General features: G+C 37.4%; 4 protein-coding genes across 7 annotated transcripts in view; 3 read left to right on the top strand and 1 right to left on the bottom strand.

Annotated features, from left to right (window-relative positions):
- The window catches only part of LOC105273542 (uncharacterized), a gene marked incomplete in the record, with an annotated part of 10,144 nt that extends 6,392 nt beyond the window's left edge, over window positions 1-3,752 (bottom strand). The window contains 1 exon segment of the mRNA XM_011316038.1: window positions 3,077-3,752. Within this exon segment, the coding sequence (XP_011314340.1) occupies window positions 3,077-3,428 (352 nt within the window).
- A 1,546-nt stretch (window positions 3,753-5,298) lies between these two features.
- On the top strand, window positions 5,299-7,318 carry LOC105273382 (E3 SUMO-protein ligase NSE2). The gene is made up of 6 exons (XM_011315790.1): window positions 5,299-5,465; window positions 5,540-5,739; window positions 5,927-6,020; window positions 6,097-6,280; window positions 6,535-7,095; window positions 7,196-7,318. The coding sequence occupies exons 1-5, from the start codon at window positions 5,387-5,389 to the stop codon at window positions 6,629-6,631; spliced, it is 654 nt and encodes a 217-aa protein (XP_011314092.1). The 5' UTR covers window positions 5,299-5,386; the 3' UTR covers window positions 6,632-7,095; window positions 7,196-7,318.
- On the top strand, window positions 7,201-8,280 carry LOC105273543 (dachshund homolog 1). Its single transcript, XM_011316039.1, has 3 exons — window positions 7,201-7,363; window positions 7,484-7,687; window positions 8,061-8,280. The coding sequence occupies exons 1-3, from the start codon at window positions 7,201-7,203 to the stop codon at window positions 8,204-8,206; spliced, it is 513 nt and encodes a 170-aa protein (XP_011314341.1). The 3' UTR covers window positions 8,207-8,280.
- A 765-nt stretch (window positions 8,281-9,045) lies between these two features.
- Window positions 9,046-21,449, top strand: part of LOC105273380 (uncharacterized) — a 28,877-nt gene continuing 16,473 nt past the window's right edge. For all 4 annotated transcript variants that reach the window (XM_011315786.1, XM_011315788.1, XM_011315787.1 and 1 more), the window contains exons 1-6: window positions 9,046-9,516; window positions 10,771-11,187; window positions 13,382-13,543; window positions 13,861-14,401; window positions 14,726-17,314; window positions 19,709-20,294. In XM_011315786.1, coding sequence (XP_011314088.1) covers window positions 10,944-11,187; window positions 13,382-13,543; window positions 13,861-14,401; window positions 14,726-17,314; window positions 19,709-20,294 — 4,122 coding nt within the window. In that variant the 5' untranslated portion in view covers window positions 9,046-9,516; window positions 10,771-10,943. The remainder of the gene's footprint in view (window positions 9,517-10,770; window positions 11,188-13,381; window positions 13,544-13,860; window positions 14,402-14,725; window positions 17,315-19,708; window positions 20,295-21,449) is intronic.

The raw sequence follows: 21,449 nt of genomic DNA on the forward strand, positions 1-21,449 counted from the left end.
AATGAGAATGCTCTTTGCAAGGGTATGCGATTATTAATTCCATTGGCTGTCCTCGGTAATTATAAACGGATTGTTATGTAAACGTTGATTACGGAAATTAGTTGAGAGGACGATTCGAAGTTCGCGGCGAAAATACTCAAAGAAAATTAATCGGACATTCCCAGGATTGCGTAACATTAATGCTTAAAAATGAAACGCCACTTTCTACGACTTCCATGTACCGTATGCAGATAAAATATTGTGAGTTTACATGGTTTCAGGCTTTTTCATAGGGAAATGTACCCGCGGTAAAAAATATCTAGGCAGTTTTACCTTTATATTCTCATTATAACTATAATTCTCGTCGATTTGCAATAAAAATTTGCAACAGTTGCAATAGCAGCTGCAATACTCAGGGAAAAATGTTAATATTAATAAGAAATTACAAAGAATTAATCTCATCGATAAATAAAATGGAGTTTTTTTTTTGAATAAACCGGTAATTGAAAAAAATGTTGAATTGAACCTCTTGGGATTTGGTTGTAACAAAAAAATGTCACAATTTCTGGGGGAAAATTTTGAGTGGAAATTAGAATTTGGAGATTTCCTCGGGTTTAATTTTCAACGGGTTATTATAAATTTTCGTCGGTATACTTTATCGTTATTGTGAATTGTAAAATTATGAACCACTGTAAATAACGGTAAAAAAAACAGCATTAGGTGCTCGCAAGATCCCCAAATAACAACTTTCTCATTCATTACTGCTCACCGTATTACCGGTGGCAAAAGCGTGACTCCAGGGCATTAACTTCTGTCTCCCCACTGCAGTTATTCAATACAAATACCAACGAAAGAGCATTGCGGATGCAATTAGGTGACACTTTAATTTTACCAAATTCTATTCAGGGATTTTTTTCATCACTGAGGAGAAAATCACGGCCGACAATATCATTTGCTAATGCGACGTGTTGAGGAAGAAATTATCAATCATCAATTTGTCTTGTAAATTAATTACTCGAGATGGAGAAACATGAAGAAACTTTTTCGTAACTGATTTAATTCAGGATAACAATTGTCAGAGTTCTAGGGTAATTAATTGTTTTTTAGATTAATCGTTTGTTGACTAAACTAGACTATTTGATTTATATTTTGGTGGGGGAATTTAAACGATTCATTTGTCTTGTGGTACTTTATGTCTGCTAGATTCGTTCAATTATGTAATTACGCAATTTTAATGGTTTCCAAGATTTAAGTGTTGTTGCATGAATTCGTCGATCATACTCTGGAGAACTTTCTTTGGTAGCGTAATACATAGCGTGGAAGTTATTGAAATTATGATACAATAACAAGAAATTCCGGCGAATAAACATCAAAGTAGTTCTGATGACACTGGGTTTTTTCCATTTTAGGACTAGATCTTCCTGAATTTTTGGGCAAATTAAGTTTTTGGTTTATCATTATTAATTATTATTGACAAATTTTAATAGTTGACGCACTATTTTTTTAAATTTTTCGGCAAGTTCTCTGTATTTTTGCGAAGTTTACGGAGACCGTGAGAAAATTCTTCGACGGTCATGATTTTTTTTAAATTCACACGCGTAATTCAAACATTTACTTCTCAGTTAAATCGCCTGATTACCCTTTACCTCTTCGCTATTGAATTAATACCACAAAAAATTCAGACCCACGGATAGGTTTTGAATAAACGAAGGACATGGGGAAGATAAAAAAAATATCTGGGATGAACAGAGTCAGAGATCTCTACAGAATATCAGAATCCGGTATTCCCTATTACGAAAAACGAGAAATAAAATGACTGAAGGCCTCCAATTTGAACGTTGGCGGTAGGAAAGAATTTCTGAAAAGAGAAATCATAGTTTTGAGGAGAAAATATTTATTAACGCGATATCTCGAATCCTCTGAGGAGTAGGTGTACTATGAGATGTTGTCAAGATAGCGTATCGTTACAATTATAGTGATCGTTATTAGACAAAAAGAGAAAATAGTGGAAAATTGTTATTGCCGGATATGACTCGATGGATCCGGGGAATTCCATTGCGATGGGGGTTTTGAGCATGAGCACTCTTTTTGTGTCTGCTAAAAGTGAAACCTCGTGAATGAAAGTAGGCAAACGATTACAGCCCAGAATGACGTGCAAGGTAGTGTCCGCATGCTCGCGAGCAATTCCTCTTTCCCTTTTCATTCCAGTGATTGTTTCGCTACTTTAGTACATAGCCGATATAAATAACAAGTATGAGTTTGTGAATTCATGCGTAACTCGAGTACAAAGAAATTATCCGTTGTTAAAAAATATCCAGCGTAAACAATTAGCAGAAGTTTGGGTGAATTATTCTTCTTCAATTGCAGATTATCCTTCAATTGCGAATTCCCCTTCAATTGCAAATTCTTCTTCAATTGCAAATTCTCCTTCAATTGCAAATTCTTCTTCAATTGGAAATTCTTCTCCATTTGCAAACAACAAAAATTATAAATTTTTTCATAAAAAAACGTAAAAAAAAATCGCCGGAGCAACAGCCCTTTGAATTCATAAATTTTTTACTCTGACTTAGATACCCCATTTTTTTAACACCCAATGAGAATAAATCCTGAAAATACAACGACTACAGTCGAATACTTCCTTCTCCAGTTTTGCCCTCGGAGAAAGCGTGCGGCTCGTCACGTTGTGTTCGGTATAGCAAGATCATCACTGTCCCCCAATTCTACTTACCCGAAATAATCGATCGTAGAATCTGCTAACTTTCACTTGGTCTATTAGAGATTCGCCATTTCCATAACAACGATTCCAACCAATTTCGTCAAACCCATTAAAAATGCTTTAAATTATCCAACATCTCATTCAAAATCTTCGATCTAACAATCTCATCTAATTATACTATAAAAATAAATATAATTATGTAGTTATAATTATAGTTTTAATTACAACTGCATAATTAACAGATTCCATCCATCTTCTGCAATTAATTTTTAGTCAGTATTGTTTATAAATTTTTCTGCTCTCTATTATCACTGAACAATTTAAAAGGTATAATTTTAATTTTCTGGAACTAATTTGTCACACAATTAAATAATGCAATACCTTTTAAAGCCCAGATTTCCTGATTCTTCAATCCCTCGACGTACCTCGTAATATCCTTGTCACATTGTTTGCCAACAAAGTATTTACCCTCCTGCCAATGCTTCTCAAGATTTTTAGAACTATAAACGTCCAATCGTTCGGCTATCGTACGCCAATTACTATCCGATATATTCACTCGAATATCAGGCAAACTCCTTGGTTTATGCACAGTAGTATCTGCTCTACTGTTTTCATTCGAAGATAAACTCAACTTAGTGGAAGTCTTCAGATCTTCCTCACCAAATACTCCAATAGCAAGGAGAAATACAAAAGTCCACTTAAAACTCATTATGCCACAGTAATTCCTTCTCATATCGTACTCTAATATTTCAATTTATCCTATCACACGTGAATCATTCCCAGAGCAAATAATCATAAATAAATTATCAATACAATTAAACAATTTTGTGAATCACAATTGAGAAAAAAATACCAGTTTTCGCAAACTTTCACTTTCTTGCCGATATTCTAGATTGGAGCGGAAATCTTACTGACATTTTTTGGTAATACGTAAATTTGATAAAGTTCCCATCTTTTCTCATCATCAAGCGAAATCACTCAGGCTCTTGATTTTTTTTTTTTATATTAATACCCCGTTTTGTTCGATTGCCACGGACGAACTATAATGTTTGAGACGTACAGCAGGTGGAGAAATGGTTTTACGTGTCTCTCACCTCTTCCGATGATGTAGAGGTGGGATTATAAACCTGGACTCGTATTGGACGTCGGGATAAGAGACAGGCAAAATTCAAAAGCTCATCGATATAACAGTCAGGATGCAGGGAGTACTTGAAGTCCTTCGTGTACAAGTCAGTGCTCTTGAAAATGCGAGAGTAAAGTGCGCAATGCCCTTCGATTTATCATCGCAAATGTCGACCACCTTGAGATTTATCCTGGAAGTTTATCTGTCAGCGATAATTGAGAGAGTTCAGATTCTTAGAATTAATTTAACGAGGTACTGACGATTACTTCTTACTTTTCAATATTTTTTTTAATAAATTTTCAACAGTAATTGTTTTCTTCCATCACGAGAACAATTATTGAATAAACTACCGCATATTTACTGTTGCTCAAGATTTTCGAGAGCAATAGCTTTCTGGGTATTTTGGGGCACTGACCCATAGAAAAAAAAATATGGGACCGTTCAATTAATTTGAATGATTGCCCATTAACGGTATGAAAAAGTGCTCATGATTAAATAAATCGGTGTTGGCTAATAGCTTTATAAATATATTTGAATAGATTTATAGTCTGATAATGAGAGGTCTTGTAACAAGACGAAATCTTTCTACTTCTTCCGATTGTCATCGCAGAAATCGTGGAAATACATTCACCAGGAAGATGCAGTGTGAAAATTATTCGTAAATTTACCAGTCACGGTAAAAGCCAAGTACTCTTATGCAATTTCAAACCGGACTAAACCTTTTCCTGCATTCTAACGCTTATGACGTTTGAATCTCTTAATCCATCATTTCTATAAACCAGTAGCTAATGAAATTTTGAAGAACATCTCTGAATCTCTGGATCTGAATCAAATTGTTAAAATGAAATATAATAAAGACGTGGATATTAATGCAGATATATGAATGAATGAATATTGCGAAGGATTCGATATTCGCATGATTTAACATTACATCGATGCTGAGGATTTCACCGCACTTGAAGACAAACAAACGAGTATCTTCGACAAGAGCTGTAAATACTGTTATTTTACGAACCACAAACTGTATTTATGTTCTGTCTAGCGCAATAAATAATCCCTCAAACAATCTATCAACCTCTCTTCTACTAAATAACAAAGATTTCTTTCATTGGTCAGCCATTGGAAAAAAAAATAGAAAAGTGCAATTTTCCGTAGTGGAGCTATTCAAAAGGATCCATCGACGTATCGAATTTACTCCAAATCCTTCTTACAACTTTCATTTCACGAATGGTAAATCACGATAAGTCGAATTTATCAATTTTCATCAATTATTTATTTATTCTGATAACCGGTAATGTTATATGGATTTTATTTCCCCATGGATGAAGATGTCGGAGAAGTGTTTCTTCGAATTAAATTTTTCGAGCTTTTATATTTTTATTTTAATATAGGATATTTGGTTGTCCTTTTCTAGCAAGTCTGCTGTATGTTGCATTTACTTTTTTATGTACTGCATGTATTACTGAACTCCGCCATTCATAGGTGGCGTGGCGCATTTTGATTAATATAACCTAAACGTTTGTTTTGTTCAGAAGTCAATGTTTTGAGATTTCTTCGCAACAACAAAGATGAATGATTCAATTAAATTGCCATCGAAGGTCTACGATTCAGCCATACAAACAGCTGCTAATATAATTCAGTACATGGGTATATTATTTTTTTGCCATTAAACAATTTTTCTTTCGTAAATCACTGCTATTTAACTGTTCCAAATTTTTTAGATGTTGACAGTCGTCAGGAAATGATAGATGCTCTTCGCTCTCATGTGGCAAATTATGCAGAAATTGAAGAGAAATTCAAAAGTCTGAAGGAAATCAGTGCAGAGTATGTACAGAATAAGAAAATCATTCAACAACGAAGTAATGAAGATCCGGAACAAGAAAATAATGACTGGGCAGTGGAGAGAGAAAATCTTGATAAAGTATGTGAAGAAGACACGACGAAATACTGTTTTATTCCTTTTCATTGAAAGGGTTTTGAAAATTGAAGGAATATTTATTGATTTCACTGGAATAATTCGTACAGAGTGAATTCCCAAGAAATGGCTCGAGTGTAATACCTTGAGTGTAATACCTTGAGAATTTTTTTTAATTTTCATTTCTTTTCAGGAATATAGCAAGAAAATACACACAATTGAAGTGGATACATCAAACAACCAGAATTTGAGAAAATTCAATCAACAGATTGAACAGATAACATCAGGTAAATTGTTATAATTCGTGTTACACGAAATGGAAGACTTACAGAAATTAAAAGATGCTTTAATGATTTTCCATAGTTTTGAGTGGACAGCAAGAAACTCCTGGAGATGACAATGATGATATGGTCGTGACAGGTTCCATGAATGTCATCTGTCCAATTTCCAAAACGAAAATGATTGAGCCAATGAGAAACGATATCTGTGGACACGTTTATGATAAGGCGAGCGTCATGGAAATGATCAAAAGCAATTCCAAATCACGGTAAATATAAATTTATTACGCTTAAACAATTACTGGTGAAATTGCAAAGACCATGACGTGAAGAAAGTGATGAGAAAACCCTTTTTTTGCATGGCATTTGTTCTAAAAAATTCAGTGAAAGTTTAAAACACTTTAGAAAGTTTTTATAGGAAATAAAATCAAATTTATAATTGAATAGTTCGAATCGATATCCAATTGTGATGCACATCACTCTGAAGGATCAAATAACAAAAGCAATGTTTCTCGTTTTACAGATGTCCACTGATGGGATGCAACAATTCTGAATTCCTCAGGATTGATAATTTGTCCCCTGACATCGTAACTCGCCTCTACCTACAAAGAAATCCATAGAAAAATTTCAAATTATTACCTCAACGTTAACGTGCCAGTATTTGATTCCAAAAAAACAGCGAGAGAGAATTTCAAGGAGCAAACAAAGGATAGGTCATAGACGTCATTCATTACATCTATTTTAATACCATTTAGCTCTCTAATGTCTCCGTACCTTTGTCATGTCTTACTCGTCTTTTTGTGTTTACATTTCAAAATAAACCCAGTCTCCCTTGTAAAAATTCGGTTTTCCTTCGAAAGGAATTTTACAGCTAATTTCACTCAATCAAACGTCTTTTTTTTAATACAGAAAAAATATTAACCAAAAATAAGATTACGTCAATCCCAAGACGATTTAATTAATTCCGCACCTCTAATTGATGATGCCAAGAATGAAGATATGTTTTTTCTATTATTTTTATGGATTGTAACGATTTCGGGCAATGGAACAATTAATGTCAAATGTGATAATAAAATTCTTGAAGGTAAATAAACGAAGTCATCGTCACTCCTGATTTTTTTTTAGTTTAAGAAAAAGAAAGTGGATAGGAAGAGTCGAATAAATATTTCCTCCTGAAAGAGCAGATGACATGAATGTTTCCTACCGACGACTCATGAGTAATGATTATCCACACTGGAGAGATGAAAATTATGATGACCTGTGGCTGGAAAGGGCAAAAAAACACAGATATGTTGCTGAAGCTGAGGGTGATGATGGAAATGGTGATGGCGATGGTGGAGGTGGTGGAGGTGGTGATGGTGGAGGTGGTGGAGGTGGAGGTGGTGATGGTGGAGGTGGTGGAGGTGGTGATGGTGGAGGTGGTGGAGGTGGAGGTGGTGATGGTGGAGGTGGTGGAGGTGGTGATGGTGCAGGTAGTGCAGGTGGTGGAGGTGGTGATGGTGCAGGTGGTGGAGTTGGTGGAGGTGGTGATGGTGCAGGTGGTGCAGGTGGTGGTAGTGAGGACGAGGGTGAACAGTCGGAAATCGAGGAAACCAACGAAAAGTCTGAATCAGCTCCTCAGGATGAGACGGTGACTGAAGCAACAGAGGGTGTACCTCTTGAATATACGGATTACGGTCAGTGTAAATACATAATATTTCTTCTCGAAAAATATTTCTAGATGAAGAGACGGTTGGGACATGCGTTGAAGCGATGGATAACATTTGATGGAAGAACGAGGAAAAATTTTCAGAGGCAATTGATTAGGTCCCCGGAGGAAAAGTGCTGGGATGCTGATGCCACCGATAAACCCGAATACGTTGATTACAATGAAAACAGTGCCGCCTATTTTTACACATCTCCACCTAGTTTTTATATTTATTTGTTTGTACTATATTTACTATATAAAAAAAATTACCAATAAAAAATGATGCGTTGTATTTGTAACTCGTAACTCGATCTCTTGCGACTGCACTGAGTAATTAGATAATTGCGATGTTCTTTTTTTAGATCCTAACAAGACAGAGAAATCCGGAAATGATGAGTATGAGCAAGTGGACATGTCGTCATCACGGAGCATTGTCAGCTACTTCGCTGTTCTGTTGAACATAATTTTTGCAATTTCCGTGCACCTTATTGTTAGGAGAGGGTGGTAATGAGGGAATTGTATTCCTCGCATAATTTTTATATTCTCTCATGCTTATGGTCAGCGATTTTTTATGTACTTTATTATTCGCAATATAGAATATGATCGAAATGTCGTTTAAAATTTATTTCCTGGTAAAAGGTGAATGGAGAAAAACTGATTTTAATATTTTTACTGAATATGTTGAACAATGATTGTGAACAATGATGTTGCCAACGCATCATCATGAATAACAATCAAAAAGGTTGATGAAACATGCATTACATCGCACTCTCCAAAAATGCTGTCGATGCGAATACAGGTGGTTATAACTCATCCCCTGGAGGAAGAAAACGCGGAAGAGCAGGTCTTCAGGTGCCATCACCTTTTACATCACCAGGAAGTCCAGCAAAGACGACATATCCTCCGGACCCCGGCAAATGGTAAGATTAATCGAAAGATAATAAATTCCAGAGGACTGGAATATAACACTGTATATTTGATGAATCTGATAAAATATGCGGAAAAGAGGCCGAAGGAGCAGAAGTAGAGAATGAAAGAGTGAAGAGTTGTAGGTGCAAAAGGAAGGGCAGGATGGAGGGAATGGCGGGAATGGAGGGGCTGGAGGGTAGAGGGAAAAGAGCGAAAGGAGGGAAGTGAACAAGGAAGAAACAATAAAAAACAGAAGAAAAGAAGAGCGTGTATGTGACTGAAGTGGTGTAGATGATACTGTGATTGGTTGTTGAATGGTCCATGTGACCGGTTTGTTAATGTAGTGGGGATATTGGCCGGCTGTGGTGTTTCAAGGCGAAAGCCACCAACTTCTCTAGTATATTGTAGTATTTAGACTGACTGACGGTAAAACTCACGATATCCTTTGAAAAGCCACACTATAGTTCGTTCTAAATGGAGATCGATTGATGTGATTCAGTGGACCTTATGGTGACAGATTCATTCTATCAGTGTTTTCATCCCAGTCACAATAACTTATTCATTCAATCTGCGTACAATTTATTGGCTTTTGTGTTGATTAAAGTCTGTGGTCTATAGACGCCTTCTGTGGATCGCCATGTTGAGAGAATAACTGTTGAGAAAAAGATTGAACCGAAAAACCGGTGATCACTGATTCGCGAGTGACGTATCGTTTGGTGTTGATTGAGTTTTGGGTGGTAGTTCCGTGATTTGGCCAGTTTTTTTTTTTTTTTTATTCCGATATTCATCTGTTTATTGTGTTGACAAGTTTTGTGTACAGTGAAGTGCTCGGAGTACGTGCTGTGACAGTTGTTGAGGTGCTGTGTTGATCTCAATTTAATCGTAGAAACGTGTAATGCGCACTGACAGGTATTTACTCCCTATTGTTTATTTATTTGTCACAACAATGGTTTTAACGCGAGGAGAGCTTTTGAATTTATTGCAACGAGAATGCGCATGTGCTGTTTTTGTATTTATCGGATTGTCACGCGTGCGCAATCTTTGACAGGTGTCAAATATTGTCAAGTGGGATTTTATCTTATTTCGAGTTCTTTGGTGTGGGGGAGGGCGGGAGAATTGTGAACATCTGGGGGGAAAGGGGTTAGAATATTTTACATTAAATCGGATTTTTTGTCGAGATTCAAAATTTTGGAGAGACTTTTGAAAAATATAATAGGATTGTGTTTGTTTTTTGTTTTGTGGATTTTTTCCAAAATTTATGGACACGTGACGAATTTGGGTGAAGAGGGTCAAGTAGAATTGCGAATTATATCATTCAAACACAAAAAATTGACGATTTCACCCCATTTTTGCCTTATCTCATAATTTTTACAGTCTTATCACAATGTTTTGATTTTGATACGCTCCAAATGAAGTCGAAACGGTATATTTCATCCATCGAAACTGATTATTTACAGTTGCATTTTGCTCCATGGTTTTTTAATTTTGTGAAATTCAACTCACGTGTTGAAATATAATTTCTATCTGAACTTTTACGCATCTCCGTATCTTGGGGTACCGTTTATTTACATGCCTCGATGCACAAAAAACTTGGGAAATTCCAGAGTCTATATTATACCAAAAAAACCGTTAGAGTTGGAGTTATTCTAAAATTCCATGTTTCGAGATTTCCTTACATTTCCGTTGCATTCAGTAAGAATTAAATTCCGTAGGCGTGAATATCAGTTCGTTTACATAAGAACACCAAATGCACAGAGAATAACAAAAATCATGACTCGTTGTCATTTTTTCTCAATGAAATTCTTGGCTCTGAGTGACTCAATGCCGGAATGATTTTTATAAACTTTTTCAAACAATCACAAAATGCGTTGACATAAATAATATCCTAGATATTTCCTGAGGGCGTGTTATTACTATTTAATGACTCCCAAAATGTCATGATCGTGCAACAATGATGAAATGCAAAAGCGGTATATTTTTTGGGTTAATTCAATAAACAATTTGTCAAAAAATTTAAAAAAACCGGTAATTTTGACCAAAAGGGAGTAAAACACCCTCAAGACTACAGATGCAAATGAAAAAGAAAATTCTCCCCCGTAGCCTAACACATCAACAATTTCTCTCTGTATAAAAAATAAAGAATGACCAGTTATTTTGATGTAGTGGAGCTGAGAACACGTCGAATACGCACGAAAGAGGATGAAGCCCCTCGTGGAAAGGCGGAAAGGGGGTTCACAGTTCGACGGAGCGGTTAACGACCGGGAAACTAAAAAACCGACGTGGTTTGGTCATCCCGGGTACGTCAACGCTCACGAGGTGCACGTGTATTACCAAAGATGAGTGAAATACCATTAAATATCGACGAAACCACTGATAAAGACTATTACAATGAAGAAGTGGCCAGTCCTATCCGAGGGGACAAAAAAATGGAGCAACTAGTGCCCCAATCATTGATTGATGCTGATGGAGATGACATGGACCTCGTCAATTGTCCAAATCCCTGGCTTCCTGCATACGGCTTCCAGATACAGCACCAGCACTCCAATTTCCAAATAAATCACGAGGATCTACGACCCAATGGTTCGTCTATATTTATTATCTCTTCTCATCGAATCATCCATTCATTTTTCCTCTGGAAACATTCCAACAGCTGATCCTTAAGATTGTCTGACTAATTATCATGAATACTTAGACAAATACAGTCCAGCTAAATTATCAATTCATCAAGAACTTGTAATCAGAAATTAGTCAGGGTTCAGTCTGAATTTTTCATTCGGTAGATCCTTTAAAACGAAAATTATCTGGATATATAATGTGTAACATATACTGATTGAGTTAAAGTAATCCATAAAATGGTACATTAATTCGAATAATTACGGGGCTTGCATTGAAGAGGATAGAAGAACCTGGACATTTATTTACTGTCAGGGCAGGGCATATCTCACATTCCCGGGGTAAAGTGATGATTCACGAGATGAAATTTAAGCGATTCATGTGACTTACATTCTTTTATCTTTCAAGTTCCACTGTATAATTATGCAAGTGAATTATTTGAACAGAATAATTCACTTGTAATAATGTGATAATGCGAATATGCGATTTTTTTTTGTAATGAATTATTTCTGTCGATGGATGTACGTTAAATGAGAAACACTTGATAGAATATATGAACACGCATGTATGCATGTCACGATTAGATATTTCATTTGTTCACACCACACACGCTCTAAATACCCCGATACCAGATGTTCTGTTTGTTCTATAAAAAGAATATTTTTATAGTAGACTGCGGAAAATGGAGTTTGTAATGTTTGCATACAAATTGTTGCACCGCCCAGCGGTTGATTCAACATTAAATCTGGGTTGCTTTCTACGAAATGAGTTGGGCAGAGGGAGAATAGCAAATTAACGCATCTATCTTTGAAACAAAATAGAAATCACCACGGGGAGGCTTGTCTCAAATCAAAAAGGATTCATTGTGTTCATGTGTGTGTGCACCACATATTGAATCACGCGATTTCGTTTCACTAGGCAGAAAACCCAAGAAGGCCTCTAACGGCGCTGCGCATACTTGAGCATAATGCGAATTTTATTTATCAACCTACTGTGAGTCGTGAGACTAGCTAAATTTTCTCATCAACTCTAGATTCTGATTTAAGATACCCTCCCCATTACTGATTCTCCTCTTATCAACTAACGACAGAAAAAACAATACAAATTGGATTACTCCATTCACTCGTGTTGAAATGCCTCTTCACTCTTCCAGATATTGTTGTTAATACATGCAGAAGACCTTGACTATATATTTTCTTGTCAATGTTTTACGATTTTTGAAAAACTATAACCTTTCCGCATTTTATAATTATTTAAGCACTCCTGAAACGCCACGAATGTGCAATAATTTTCAAACATTTTCCTGTGTTTTTTTTTAATGACAAAATAACGACAAAATGCAAAAGATATGTTTTTTCAATCCGATTAACCATTTGTTAGGACTCAAAGAAACCGGTAATTTTAGCGGAATCGGGGCAGAACATCCTTATCTCTTGGTGGAGTCTTATGTCAGTGTTTTGTCTCGATTCCCTGGGGAGGAAATCCGAACAGTAAACTTTAACTAATTCAACTGATTATTTAAAACTGGTATCCATATTACCCCGCCCTTTCCTAGTCGTACAACCACCTGTTGCTACGACTTCACTACCTGTTGCAGTAATCTCAAAGTTTCCACGACCACCAGAGGCTTCTATCAGTCCTTGTGAAACATCAACACATTCCCTTACCTCATGTTCAGTCGTTAAACATATTTCCAATGACTCGAAGTAGTAATAATTACAAGTATGCAGATCATTCCACTCTCATTACTCACAAACCAAATGTTGAATTTTTTTTTACACTTCTCTTGGGTTCCAAGACCTGTTATTATGAGATCCTGATAGTCTCGGGCGCATTATCATTTACATAATATGTACAATTAAAAAATCGCCTTCACATTATTTTCACACATGGAATTTTCCTTCGGAATGCTTCACTCGTAAATTATTTTTGAGCTTCACCTCAGGCGGAATAGATGGAATTAAAATGACTCGATGAGTCACTCGTCCCTGATCATGGGAAAATATGACGTTTAAATGATAATTATGAAATTATCGCATTTATCGGTACGGAAATCGATTGTAGTTTTAGAACCTTCGGAGACTAGTTCTTGTCGAGTCTATATTTAAATTCAAATTTTGTGGTATAATCTGGGTTTAAATGGATAAAAAAATTGTTTTAGATGTGAATTTGGTGCAACAAGTTGATTTTCTCGAGACTATACTCGAGGAAACTTCTGATGATTTGCAGAGTGATTCTGATCGGAGTGGCACGACCTACTGGCTTGGTTCTGACTCCGAGACCGAAAGTGTTATCCACATTAAATCCAATCAGAGAGCACCAGGTAAATAATGAAATCCCTAACTTGTGCAATAAAATAATTCTCCATCAAAAAAAATGGAGAGTGCAGATTTTTTCTTTCTAACCGCCTGAAATGTTCCCAAACGAATTTAAAACATTAAAATTATGCATTCAACCAATTTCCCATGCATTTTGTTTCCTCTTTTGCATTTTCTCACAAAGACTTTCACTGCGCTAAAGTGCGAGTGAAAATGACGCGAGTACTTTCATTGAGTAAATGAAATTGTTGAGAGAAACGCATGTACCCATTATTTTCGAATGAATAATACTTATGAATCGTCTGGGTTTTATCTTGTACAGAGGATCGACCAGATGGAAGTGGTAGCGAGTGCAATTCAGTCGTACCGAAGAAACGTCGACGTAGAAATGGTGCTGGTGACAGTGATTCCTGTATTCACCTGAGCGATTGGGCATCACCACGTTCATCAAGATCATCGGCATCATCACGCTCATCGAAATCATCGCGTTCATCGTCACTCATTCAATTTGAAACACTCGAGAGAAATTGTGCAACTATATCACCGTCTGGCTACAGTTACGATTCCCTCGAGTACTCGAATCGTTCGAATTCACATTTTGAGAATACATCACCAGACAGCCTTGAGGAGGAGGACGACACAGACGATGATGACGATCGAACATTAACAAATGTCAGAAGACCGTCATTTGGCCTGAGTAACCATTCCTCGGAATTTCCAAAGATACGACCCTATCGTAGCTTCGAGAGTCTCGGATCAAATCAAAAGACAAGTGATACATTTCAACACGATATTGGTCATGGCTTTATGTTCGCTAAAACCACAAGCAGTGATCTCAGTGATCGACCCTCTGCTGTCAGGAGGTAAGCATGACATTGAGATTCTTTATTTGTAACATCTAAATAAAGATCTCGAGATGCCAGACAATGCCTTATAATTGGATGTACTCCAAAAATTCCTTTTCTAATACAGTAGCAGACTCGTAAAGTGATGTAAATCGAACATTCCATTTATTTATCCTTCATTTTCGATTTGTCTTGCTAAAACCAATTGTTTCTCATATCAATTCAGCAACGACGTAGTAAATTCAAGTTAAAATCTAAAGGAACTAGTCAATTTATTGCCCATAATCTTTCGGCACTAACATTTACACAGATTTAAAACCAATTTCTCACTTTTTGTTCTAGTAATCGCTGGTATGGAAAATACGAGGATAATTACGACTACGATGAGGACTCAGAGGAGTTAGAAGATGATGACGACAATAATCATGTCTGTCACTACTCAAACGCTTTTAACGAGCCTCGAGGCCTTTTATCTTTCTCGGAGACAGTCAACCACGGATACTCGACATCCCTAGATTTTAGAAATACTATTGATCTGCGAGAAATTGGTCTTGAACCCAAGCATGAAACAATACTGGACCTGGCACGCTCGCAGATAGGTTCTTCCACGGGTCTATTTCACCCAAAACTAAATATAACTGGTAACATGGCGTCAGGAATCGCATCCGGCCAACATGATCAACATCAACGAGGGTGGAGCAACTCACAAACGTACGATTTTAATTTTAGAATGACTAACAAGTCCCGTAGTGTGCCCGGTCTCACCAGTCTTGCCAGTGGCATCGACGATTCAGCTTCACTATTGTCACGTTATCGTAATTACGATAGTCATTACAATTACAGCTCATCGAATTTATCATTTGACAATTACACACGAGTTGCAAGTGTCCCCGTGAATCTCAATCTGTGTGGTGCTAGTAATGATATTCAATGTGATGGAACTACTCTAAACAACCACGAAATGGCCGACGATACGATGAGTGTTAACGAGATCACAGCTAACGCAGAGGCGAATTCCAGGGAATTGCCCAAACGAACGTCTTCCGTCAGGACGCAAAAGCGATTAGATAATCAGGAGCTGCAGGATTTACAAGTTGATGACAGCGTCAAGGAAAATGTTATACCCGTTAACACTCAGTGCGATCTTCACGAGAACGATGTAACAATGGAGGAAAATTCATCATTAAACGAGCCAGTGTGTAATAGCGATGCAAATACCAGAGTATCAACAGTAAAAACCCAAGATCATGGCAATCATGTTTTGGAAATGGCAATGGCAATGGAGAACGACATAGATTCAGTGGTTGATGAGGCTATCAAAGAATTAAAACGTCAGGTTGAGGTGGCAACGAGCTCTGAGAAGATGACATATGTTAAAGATAAAAATGGACAGCGTAAGATAAAAAATAATGCGAGTTATGAATTGGCACAGCAATGGCAAGTGGATGAGGAGAACTTGCACAGCCGAATGACAAGTTGCATGGAACATGTCAATGAGTCATCTCCATCGAATTCACCAACTAGACGACGCGTAGGTAATAACGCCAGTTACGAATTGGCGCAACAATCAGATTACATAAAAGCATTACAATCAGCGTCTAGGATGCCCTTTCAACGAATGGATGCGTGCGATGAGTTGCCGGAGTTCTCATCCGTTAATTCCAGTCAATCACCGCGTAATATTGTCAGCGACATTTCAGACCGGTCTGAAATTTCACCGATAAATCACACACGAATAAATTCCCCGAGAGAAGATGTGCTACATGAGCAGCGAATGCAAAACGACAGCATCATAGATCAGATAAAAAAAAACTCGGAATTATTTTCAATCTATGGAGAAGGTGCTAGTGCCAGTGGTGTTAATATAGATGATGAAGTAGATTTGCCCTGCTTGGAAACCAAACCCATAGATGGTGATATAAATGTCAATAATTATGTACGACGAATAATAGATCAGGATAAATGCCCAATGAGTATCGATGGTGAGGAGAAAAATGATGATTATGTACCGGAGAGAGTGACACTGTCATTTTTAAGTGACTTCTATCCGGAGCAGAGTAATGAGGCTTTGTCAAAAATAAAGGGTGACTGTAAAAATAGTATATTTAGAGATGAAGTAATGGTGAATGGTGATGACGATGGTGATGATAATGCTGGTGCTGGTGCTGTCGAAGTTATCCCCGATGGAGAACGTTTGTGGAGGGTAGTGGTAGAGCAACAGAGCAAGGCATTCAGTGCGGATGGGTGGGGTAGAAAGGAAGAGGTGGATAACATGGAGAAGGAGGAGGAAGAGGCAGTGGTAGTGGTAAACCAACGTCTGGCAGTAGATGATACGAGTACGAGTACGAGTCAAAGCAGTGTATACACTGGTACGGTACCCATAACCAGTGGTGTATCAGTTTCAACGAGTGAAAATACTGACACTCAATCACCGGTAGTTGAGACCCATGAGCAATCACATCACATCAATCAGATCAATATTGACAATCAATCGTCATCGGTGAGAGACAGTACGGATAAGTGCAGTGAAATGTCGGCAATGGCTGCTAAAAGACTGGCAATGGGACCGATGCAATCATCCAGTCCCAGAAATAGTCAATTATTGTCGTCAAATAATGAGACTGTAGTAGCGCCCGTTGTTGAGAGGAAAAAATCGGGATTGGGTGGTTTCCTTCAGCGATTCTCAAAATTGAGATTCAGTGGTCGTTCTAAAGTGCCAAGATCGGAAGTTAAGAGGAGTGATACCGATGTCAAAGGTAAAATACAGCAGAATGATGATACACAGTCTATTGGTATAAAGCGGAAAAAAGAGCCTGATTATATCATCATACCTTTGCATCCACCGGAAGAAGAGAGGAAGAGTCTGGAGGATGAGAAGGAGAATTCACAGCGTAAACGAAGCGATCTTGAACGAAGCGCTTCATGTGCTGGGTAAGTTGATCACAATTTAATTGCTGTTTACTTTATTTTCTTGAGAGTTGATAAAAGCCAATAATGTGTCATAGACATTGAGGCGAACGAACGGAAATATAATTATGAATAGGCTAATGTTGTTAGGCATCGAGGCTTCGATTTTTCCCCTTTAATCCTTTTATTTACGCATTATTCTATATTGGATGTATTTGTGCTTGACGTGATTTTCAACGTCCTGGGATGTTGGTACCTACGTTTAATCGTGGTTAAAGGGGTCAATGTAATCGACGGCTTTCGTAACGGCTTCAAATTCAAACCGGGCAAAGAGAGTTCAATGGGCAATACAAGAGTGGATAAGAGTGCCGACGGTTTTACGCCGCCTACACAGCCATCGTAACCGGTGACCGCTCGTTAGTCAATCGTTCATTCCGTTTTAATCTCATATCCTCCCCTCGCCTTTAAATTTTATCCTATAACACATTCCAGTTACTGAGGGATCAATTCACCATAATCAACGTCGATACACTATTTTACAAGTCTCAATGTTTCATTATTGTTTAATCCGTGGGGGAAATTTTCCAATTAGTCTTAGATAATTTTTTCTAAGGCCATGTCTTTTTTTTAGAATAAAATATATTTAGTTTGAAATATGTTTAGCGCTAAAAATGCATTTTGTGAGAATTTTTTTGGAATAGTTTTACTTGTACATCATCATTATGATTATTAGATGGTGGAATTTTTTTCCAGAAATTTATGGAGCATTTGGAAATTTGAAAATTTTGGAAAATTTGGATATCTTCCCGCGAAAAATCGTGAGTTCTGAGTAACGAACCTCTCTATCAGTCCAAGAAATATTAAAATTAATTGAAAGATGAAAATCAATTTTTTTTCCAAAAATATTTTTGAAAAATTTGGAAAAACTATTTCGATTACAATTTTTTTATTTTTCCCGGGTAAACTCATGAGTTCTGAGTTCTGAGCAAGGCTTTGGAATATCTGTTATTCTTTTAGTGTAGATTATTGAGTCATCGATTGGAACGGTAAATCAAGACGAAATGTGATCGCCTGCAGGTACAATTGCCAAGTATGACCTTCCAGTACTGACAATTCCACATTATTCGATATCACGTGATGAGGGCTCATATGATTAATGGGAATTAACAGAATAACATGAAATTAAATGAATATATTTTAAAGTAGATAAGTGCGTGTACTAGTGTCATGAGGTACCATTCAAATCCACTTGAGATCACTCGAATTAACAACTAGTGTGTTAAGAGTTTAACTCCAGGGACTGGAGATTGAAAGTGCGATTGGCTTCTTGAAATAAGACTATCGTATAAGAGCCTCAAGTATATTCTCGAGATTATTATCCCCTCAGTCTCTGGTAGTTCTCTCATCCACTAAACGCTCCTCATTGCGTGGTTCCTTTTATCGTTTACAATATTTACACAGAGTGTTATCAACGAGAAGACGAAATTCCGGGTGTATAATCACGTGGGGAATTCCGTCAATATCCAAGTTAATACCGATAGGCTTATAATTTCTTTCCCATGTCGCAGGAAAAATAACTGGAAATAACGACAAGGGATTTATATTTATTTTATAATCAAAAAGGAATTTTCTATTTATCTTACAATTAATTCTATTAAAAATTAAAAATCAGGAAAAATTCATGCCATTATTTTCCTCAATTCAAATTTCACGTGGAGAACAGATTTTTTTTATTTTACAAGATGAATGAGAAATTTTGTGAAATATTTGATCTTGAATTGATTAAAATCTGTATCGTTGAGTTTTCAAATATTGCTGGAAATTTAGAAAACGTCTGAAAGCTTCATGAAAAAATTCCGGAAGTATTACCATCTAATAATCATAATGATGATGATGAAAAAATAACGCTTTCAGTGGCACCAGGAGGCCGCCAGTGTCCATTAGTAAGCCACTTCCACCCCAATCGCCACCCCGGGGTGTGCACTGGAAAATAAAATAATTTTCCCCAATTAAATTCACCAATTCCAAACAATTCTACTCTCAGACAAAAATTGAAATGATGTTTTTCGGCTTTTATTCATCTAGAAAAAAGTATTAGTTTTTTAAATATCCAATGAAAAACGAGTTACATCGAGCTAGCAGAAAAATAATTATTCCGGAAGCGCAGTTTTTGCAATATTTATACTTTGTCATTATCATTACTATTATTATTCTTATTATTATCAGATAAATTGAGAAAAAAATGAGACCAATTGCTGAGACCCCAGTGATTCAAGTAAAATATTGAATTCCTGAAAAAATTCCAGGAACTCATTGAATGAATTATTCTACATGATTATAATTTGAAAATTGGAATAAAATGGTTTTTATACAATAATAAAGTTGAAATAACGAAAAAATAATGGTTGATAATTGCAGTGGTACCGGGAGGCCGCCAGTGTGCATTAGTAAGCCACCTCTACCCCCATTGGCATGCCAGGGTGGACGCGCTTGTGCGTCGAGTCCAAGGGCGACGTCGGGCGTCGTCAATGCGCGCCGGCGCGCCACAACCGACCTGGGTAGCCCAGCTGCCATCGAGATGGCGAAAGCTCGAGCGATGCAACACCAGCAGCACTACCATCATCACCAACTTCATCAGGTGGTGCATGGTCATCAGGAGGAGCGCCCCGTTGGCCTCCTCGAGACCGACCTGGACGACGATTCAGTCGATGTACAAGTGAAGAGCAACGATCACCACGACGAGGAGAGCACCACCTTGTCTGGTGGACGTGGCAGTGCCGCACCCGGTAAGAAGACCCGCAGTTTACTCAATTTAAATCATACCTGTCGTCAGGGACGTGACAACATCACGGAAAATATAAACGCCCTACGGGTACCCCAGTCACCCGGTACCGGTTGTCGAAGTACCAGCGATCACGTCGATCACGCATCTCCAGCTATTAATCATCGACCCCACAAATCCATGGAGTTCCTCCTGGATAAGGAGAATCTTCATTTCATCAAGGTGAGTTTTACATTTACTCATTTACTCATTACTCTCATTACTCTCATTACTCTCATTACTCATTTATTCATTTATTTTTCGAATTTCTCATCATTGGTGATGGCTTTGATGAATATAGGACAGTAGTTGATAGTTATATTATTGAGACTGGCTGGAGGAAGCTCATTATTAAATCTAACCCAGGGACAATCGGAGGTGATTAAAGGGAAGGGAGAGAAAATTGGAAAAGAAGTGGAAGAGTATGATCAGAATATGACGATTGTCATCCCTGTCATTGGGGACGGATTTTTTACTAAAGTCTAGTTGTTGAGAGCACGCGCACATCTCTTAATACAAATACACACATATGACAGTAGAATTTCGCGAGTGTGAGGACCAATCCATAATGGGCAGTGATGAGTTTTTCATGGTAAATGAATTGAAGCGGACTGAAGGTACAGGTGGAGATATGACAGGGGGAAATGACTCGGAAATTGGGTAAAAGTCTTTTTAACGAGGCGCCAATCGTTCTAGTATTAATTGACAGAGGTACGGTTGGGGGAGGTGAGAATACTTCAAGGACAAATTAGTAGACTGGCTTTATGATTTCAACGAATCAATACGTTATTTTCGGGATGAGTGTTAACTCAGTTATAAGGTTGAGTAATTGGAGGGGGTGATAATAGTTTATTACTTGAGTTGTCACTAGACCTCGTAATTTTAATTGATGAATAAAAGGGGATGGCAGTGAGTTATGCGGGCGCATGACATGCATGTCAATCACTTCCGTCGGATGCCACTTCCGTCATTGGTCACCGACACCTTGACCTCGAAATTCAAAGATATCGGTTTATCGTACGTCATTAAATGCCAAATGAATTCTCATTAGCGTTTGGATAATTGATAGTGAATTCAAGGGGAAAATATTAAAGATGTACTCGCACTCCACGAGTGAAATACTCTGAGTCGCTGTCGTGTCGAGATCAATAGTTTGAACATAGACTGGAGTGCAGATAGGACAGAAGATTGAGAGTTCTCTTGTGTCTGTAATCATTACCATTTTCTCAATTCCTCTTCCAAAATCGTTCTCGGAGTGTCCCAGTTAATTCTATCTCCCCCTGACACCATCAATTTTTTAATCAATAGCAATTGATTTTTTTGGAATATTCCATTCAC

This window comes from Fopius arisanus, unplaced genomic scaffold (assembly GCF_000806365.1).
Source record: "Fopius arisanus strain USDA-PBARC FA_bdor unplaced genomic scaffold, ASM80636v1 scaffold00005, whole genome shotgun sequence".
Lineage (NCBI taxonomy): Eukaryota > Metazoa > Arthropoda > Insecta > Hymenoptera > Braconidae > Fopius > Fopius arisanus.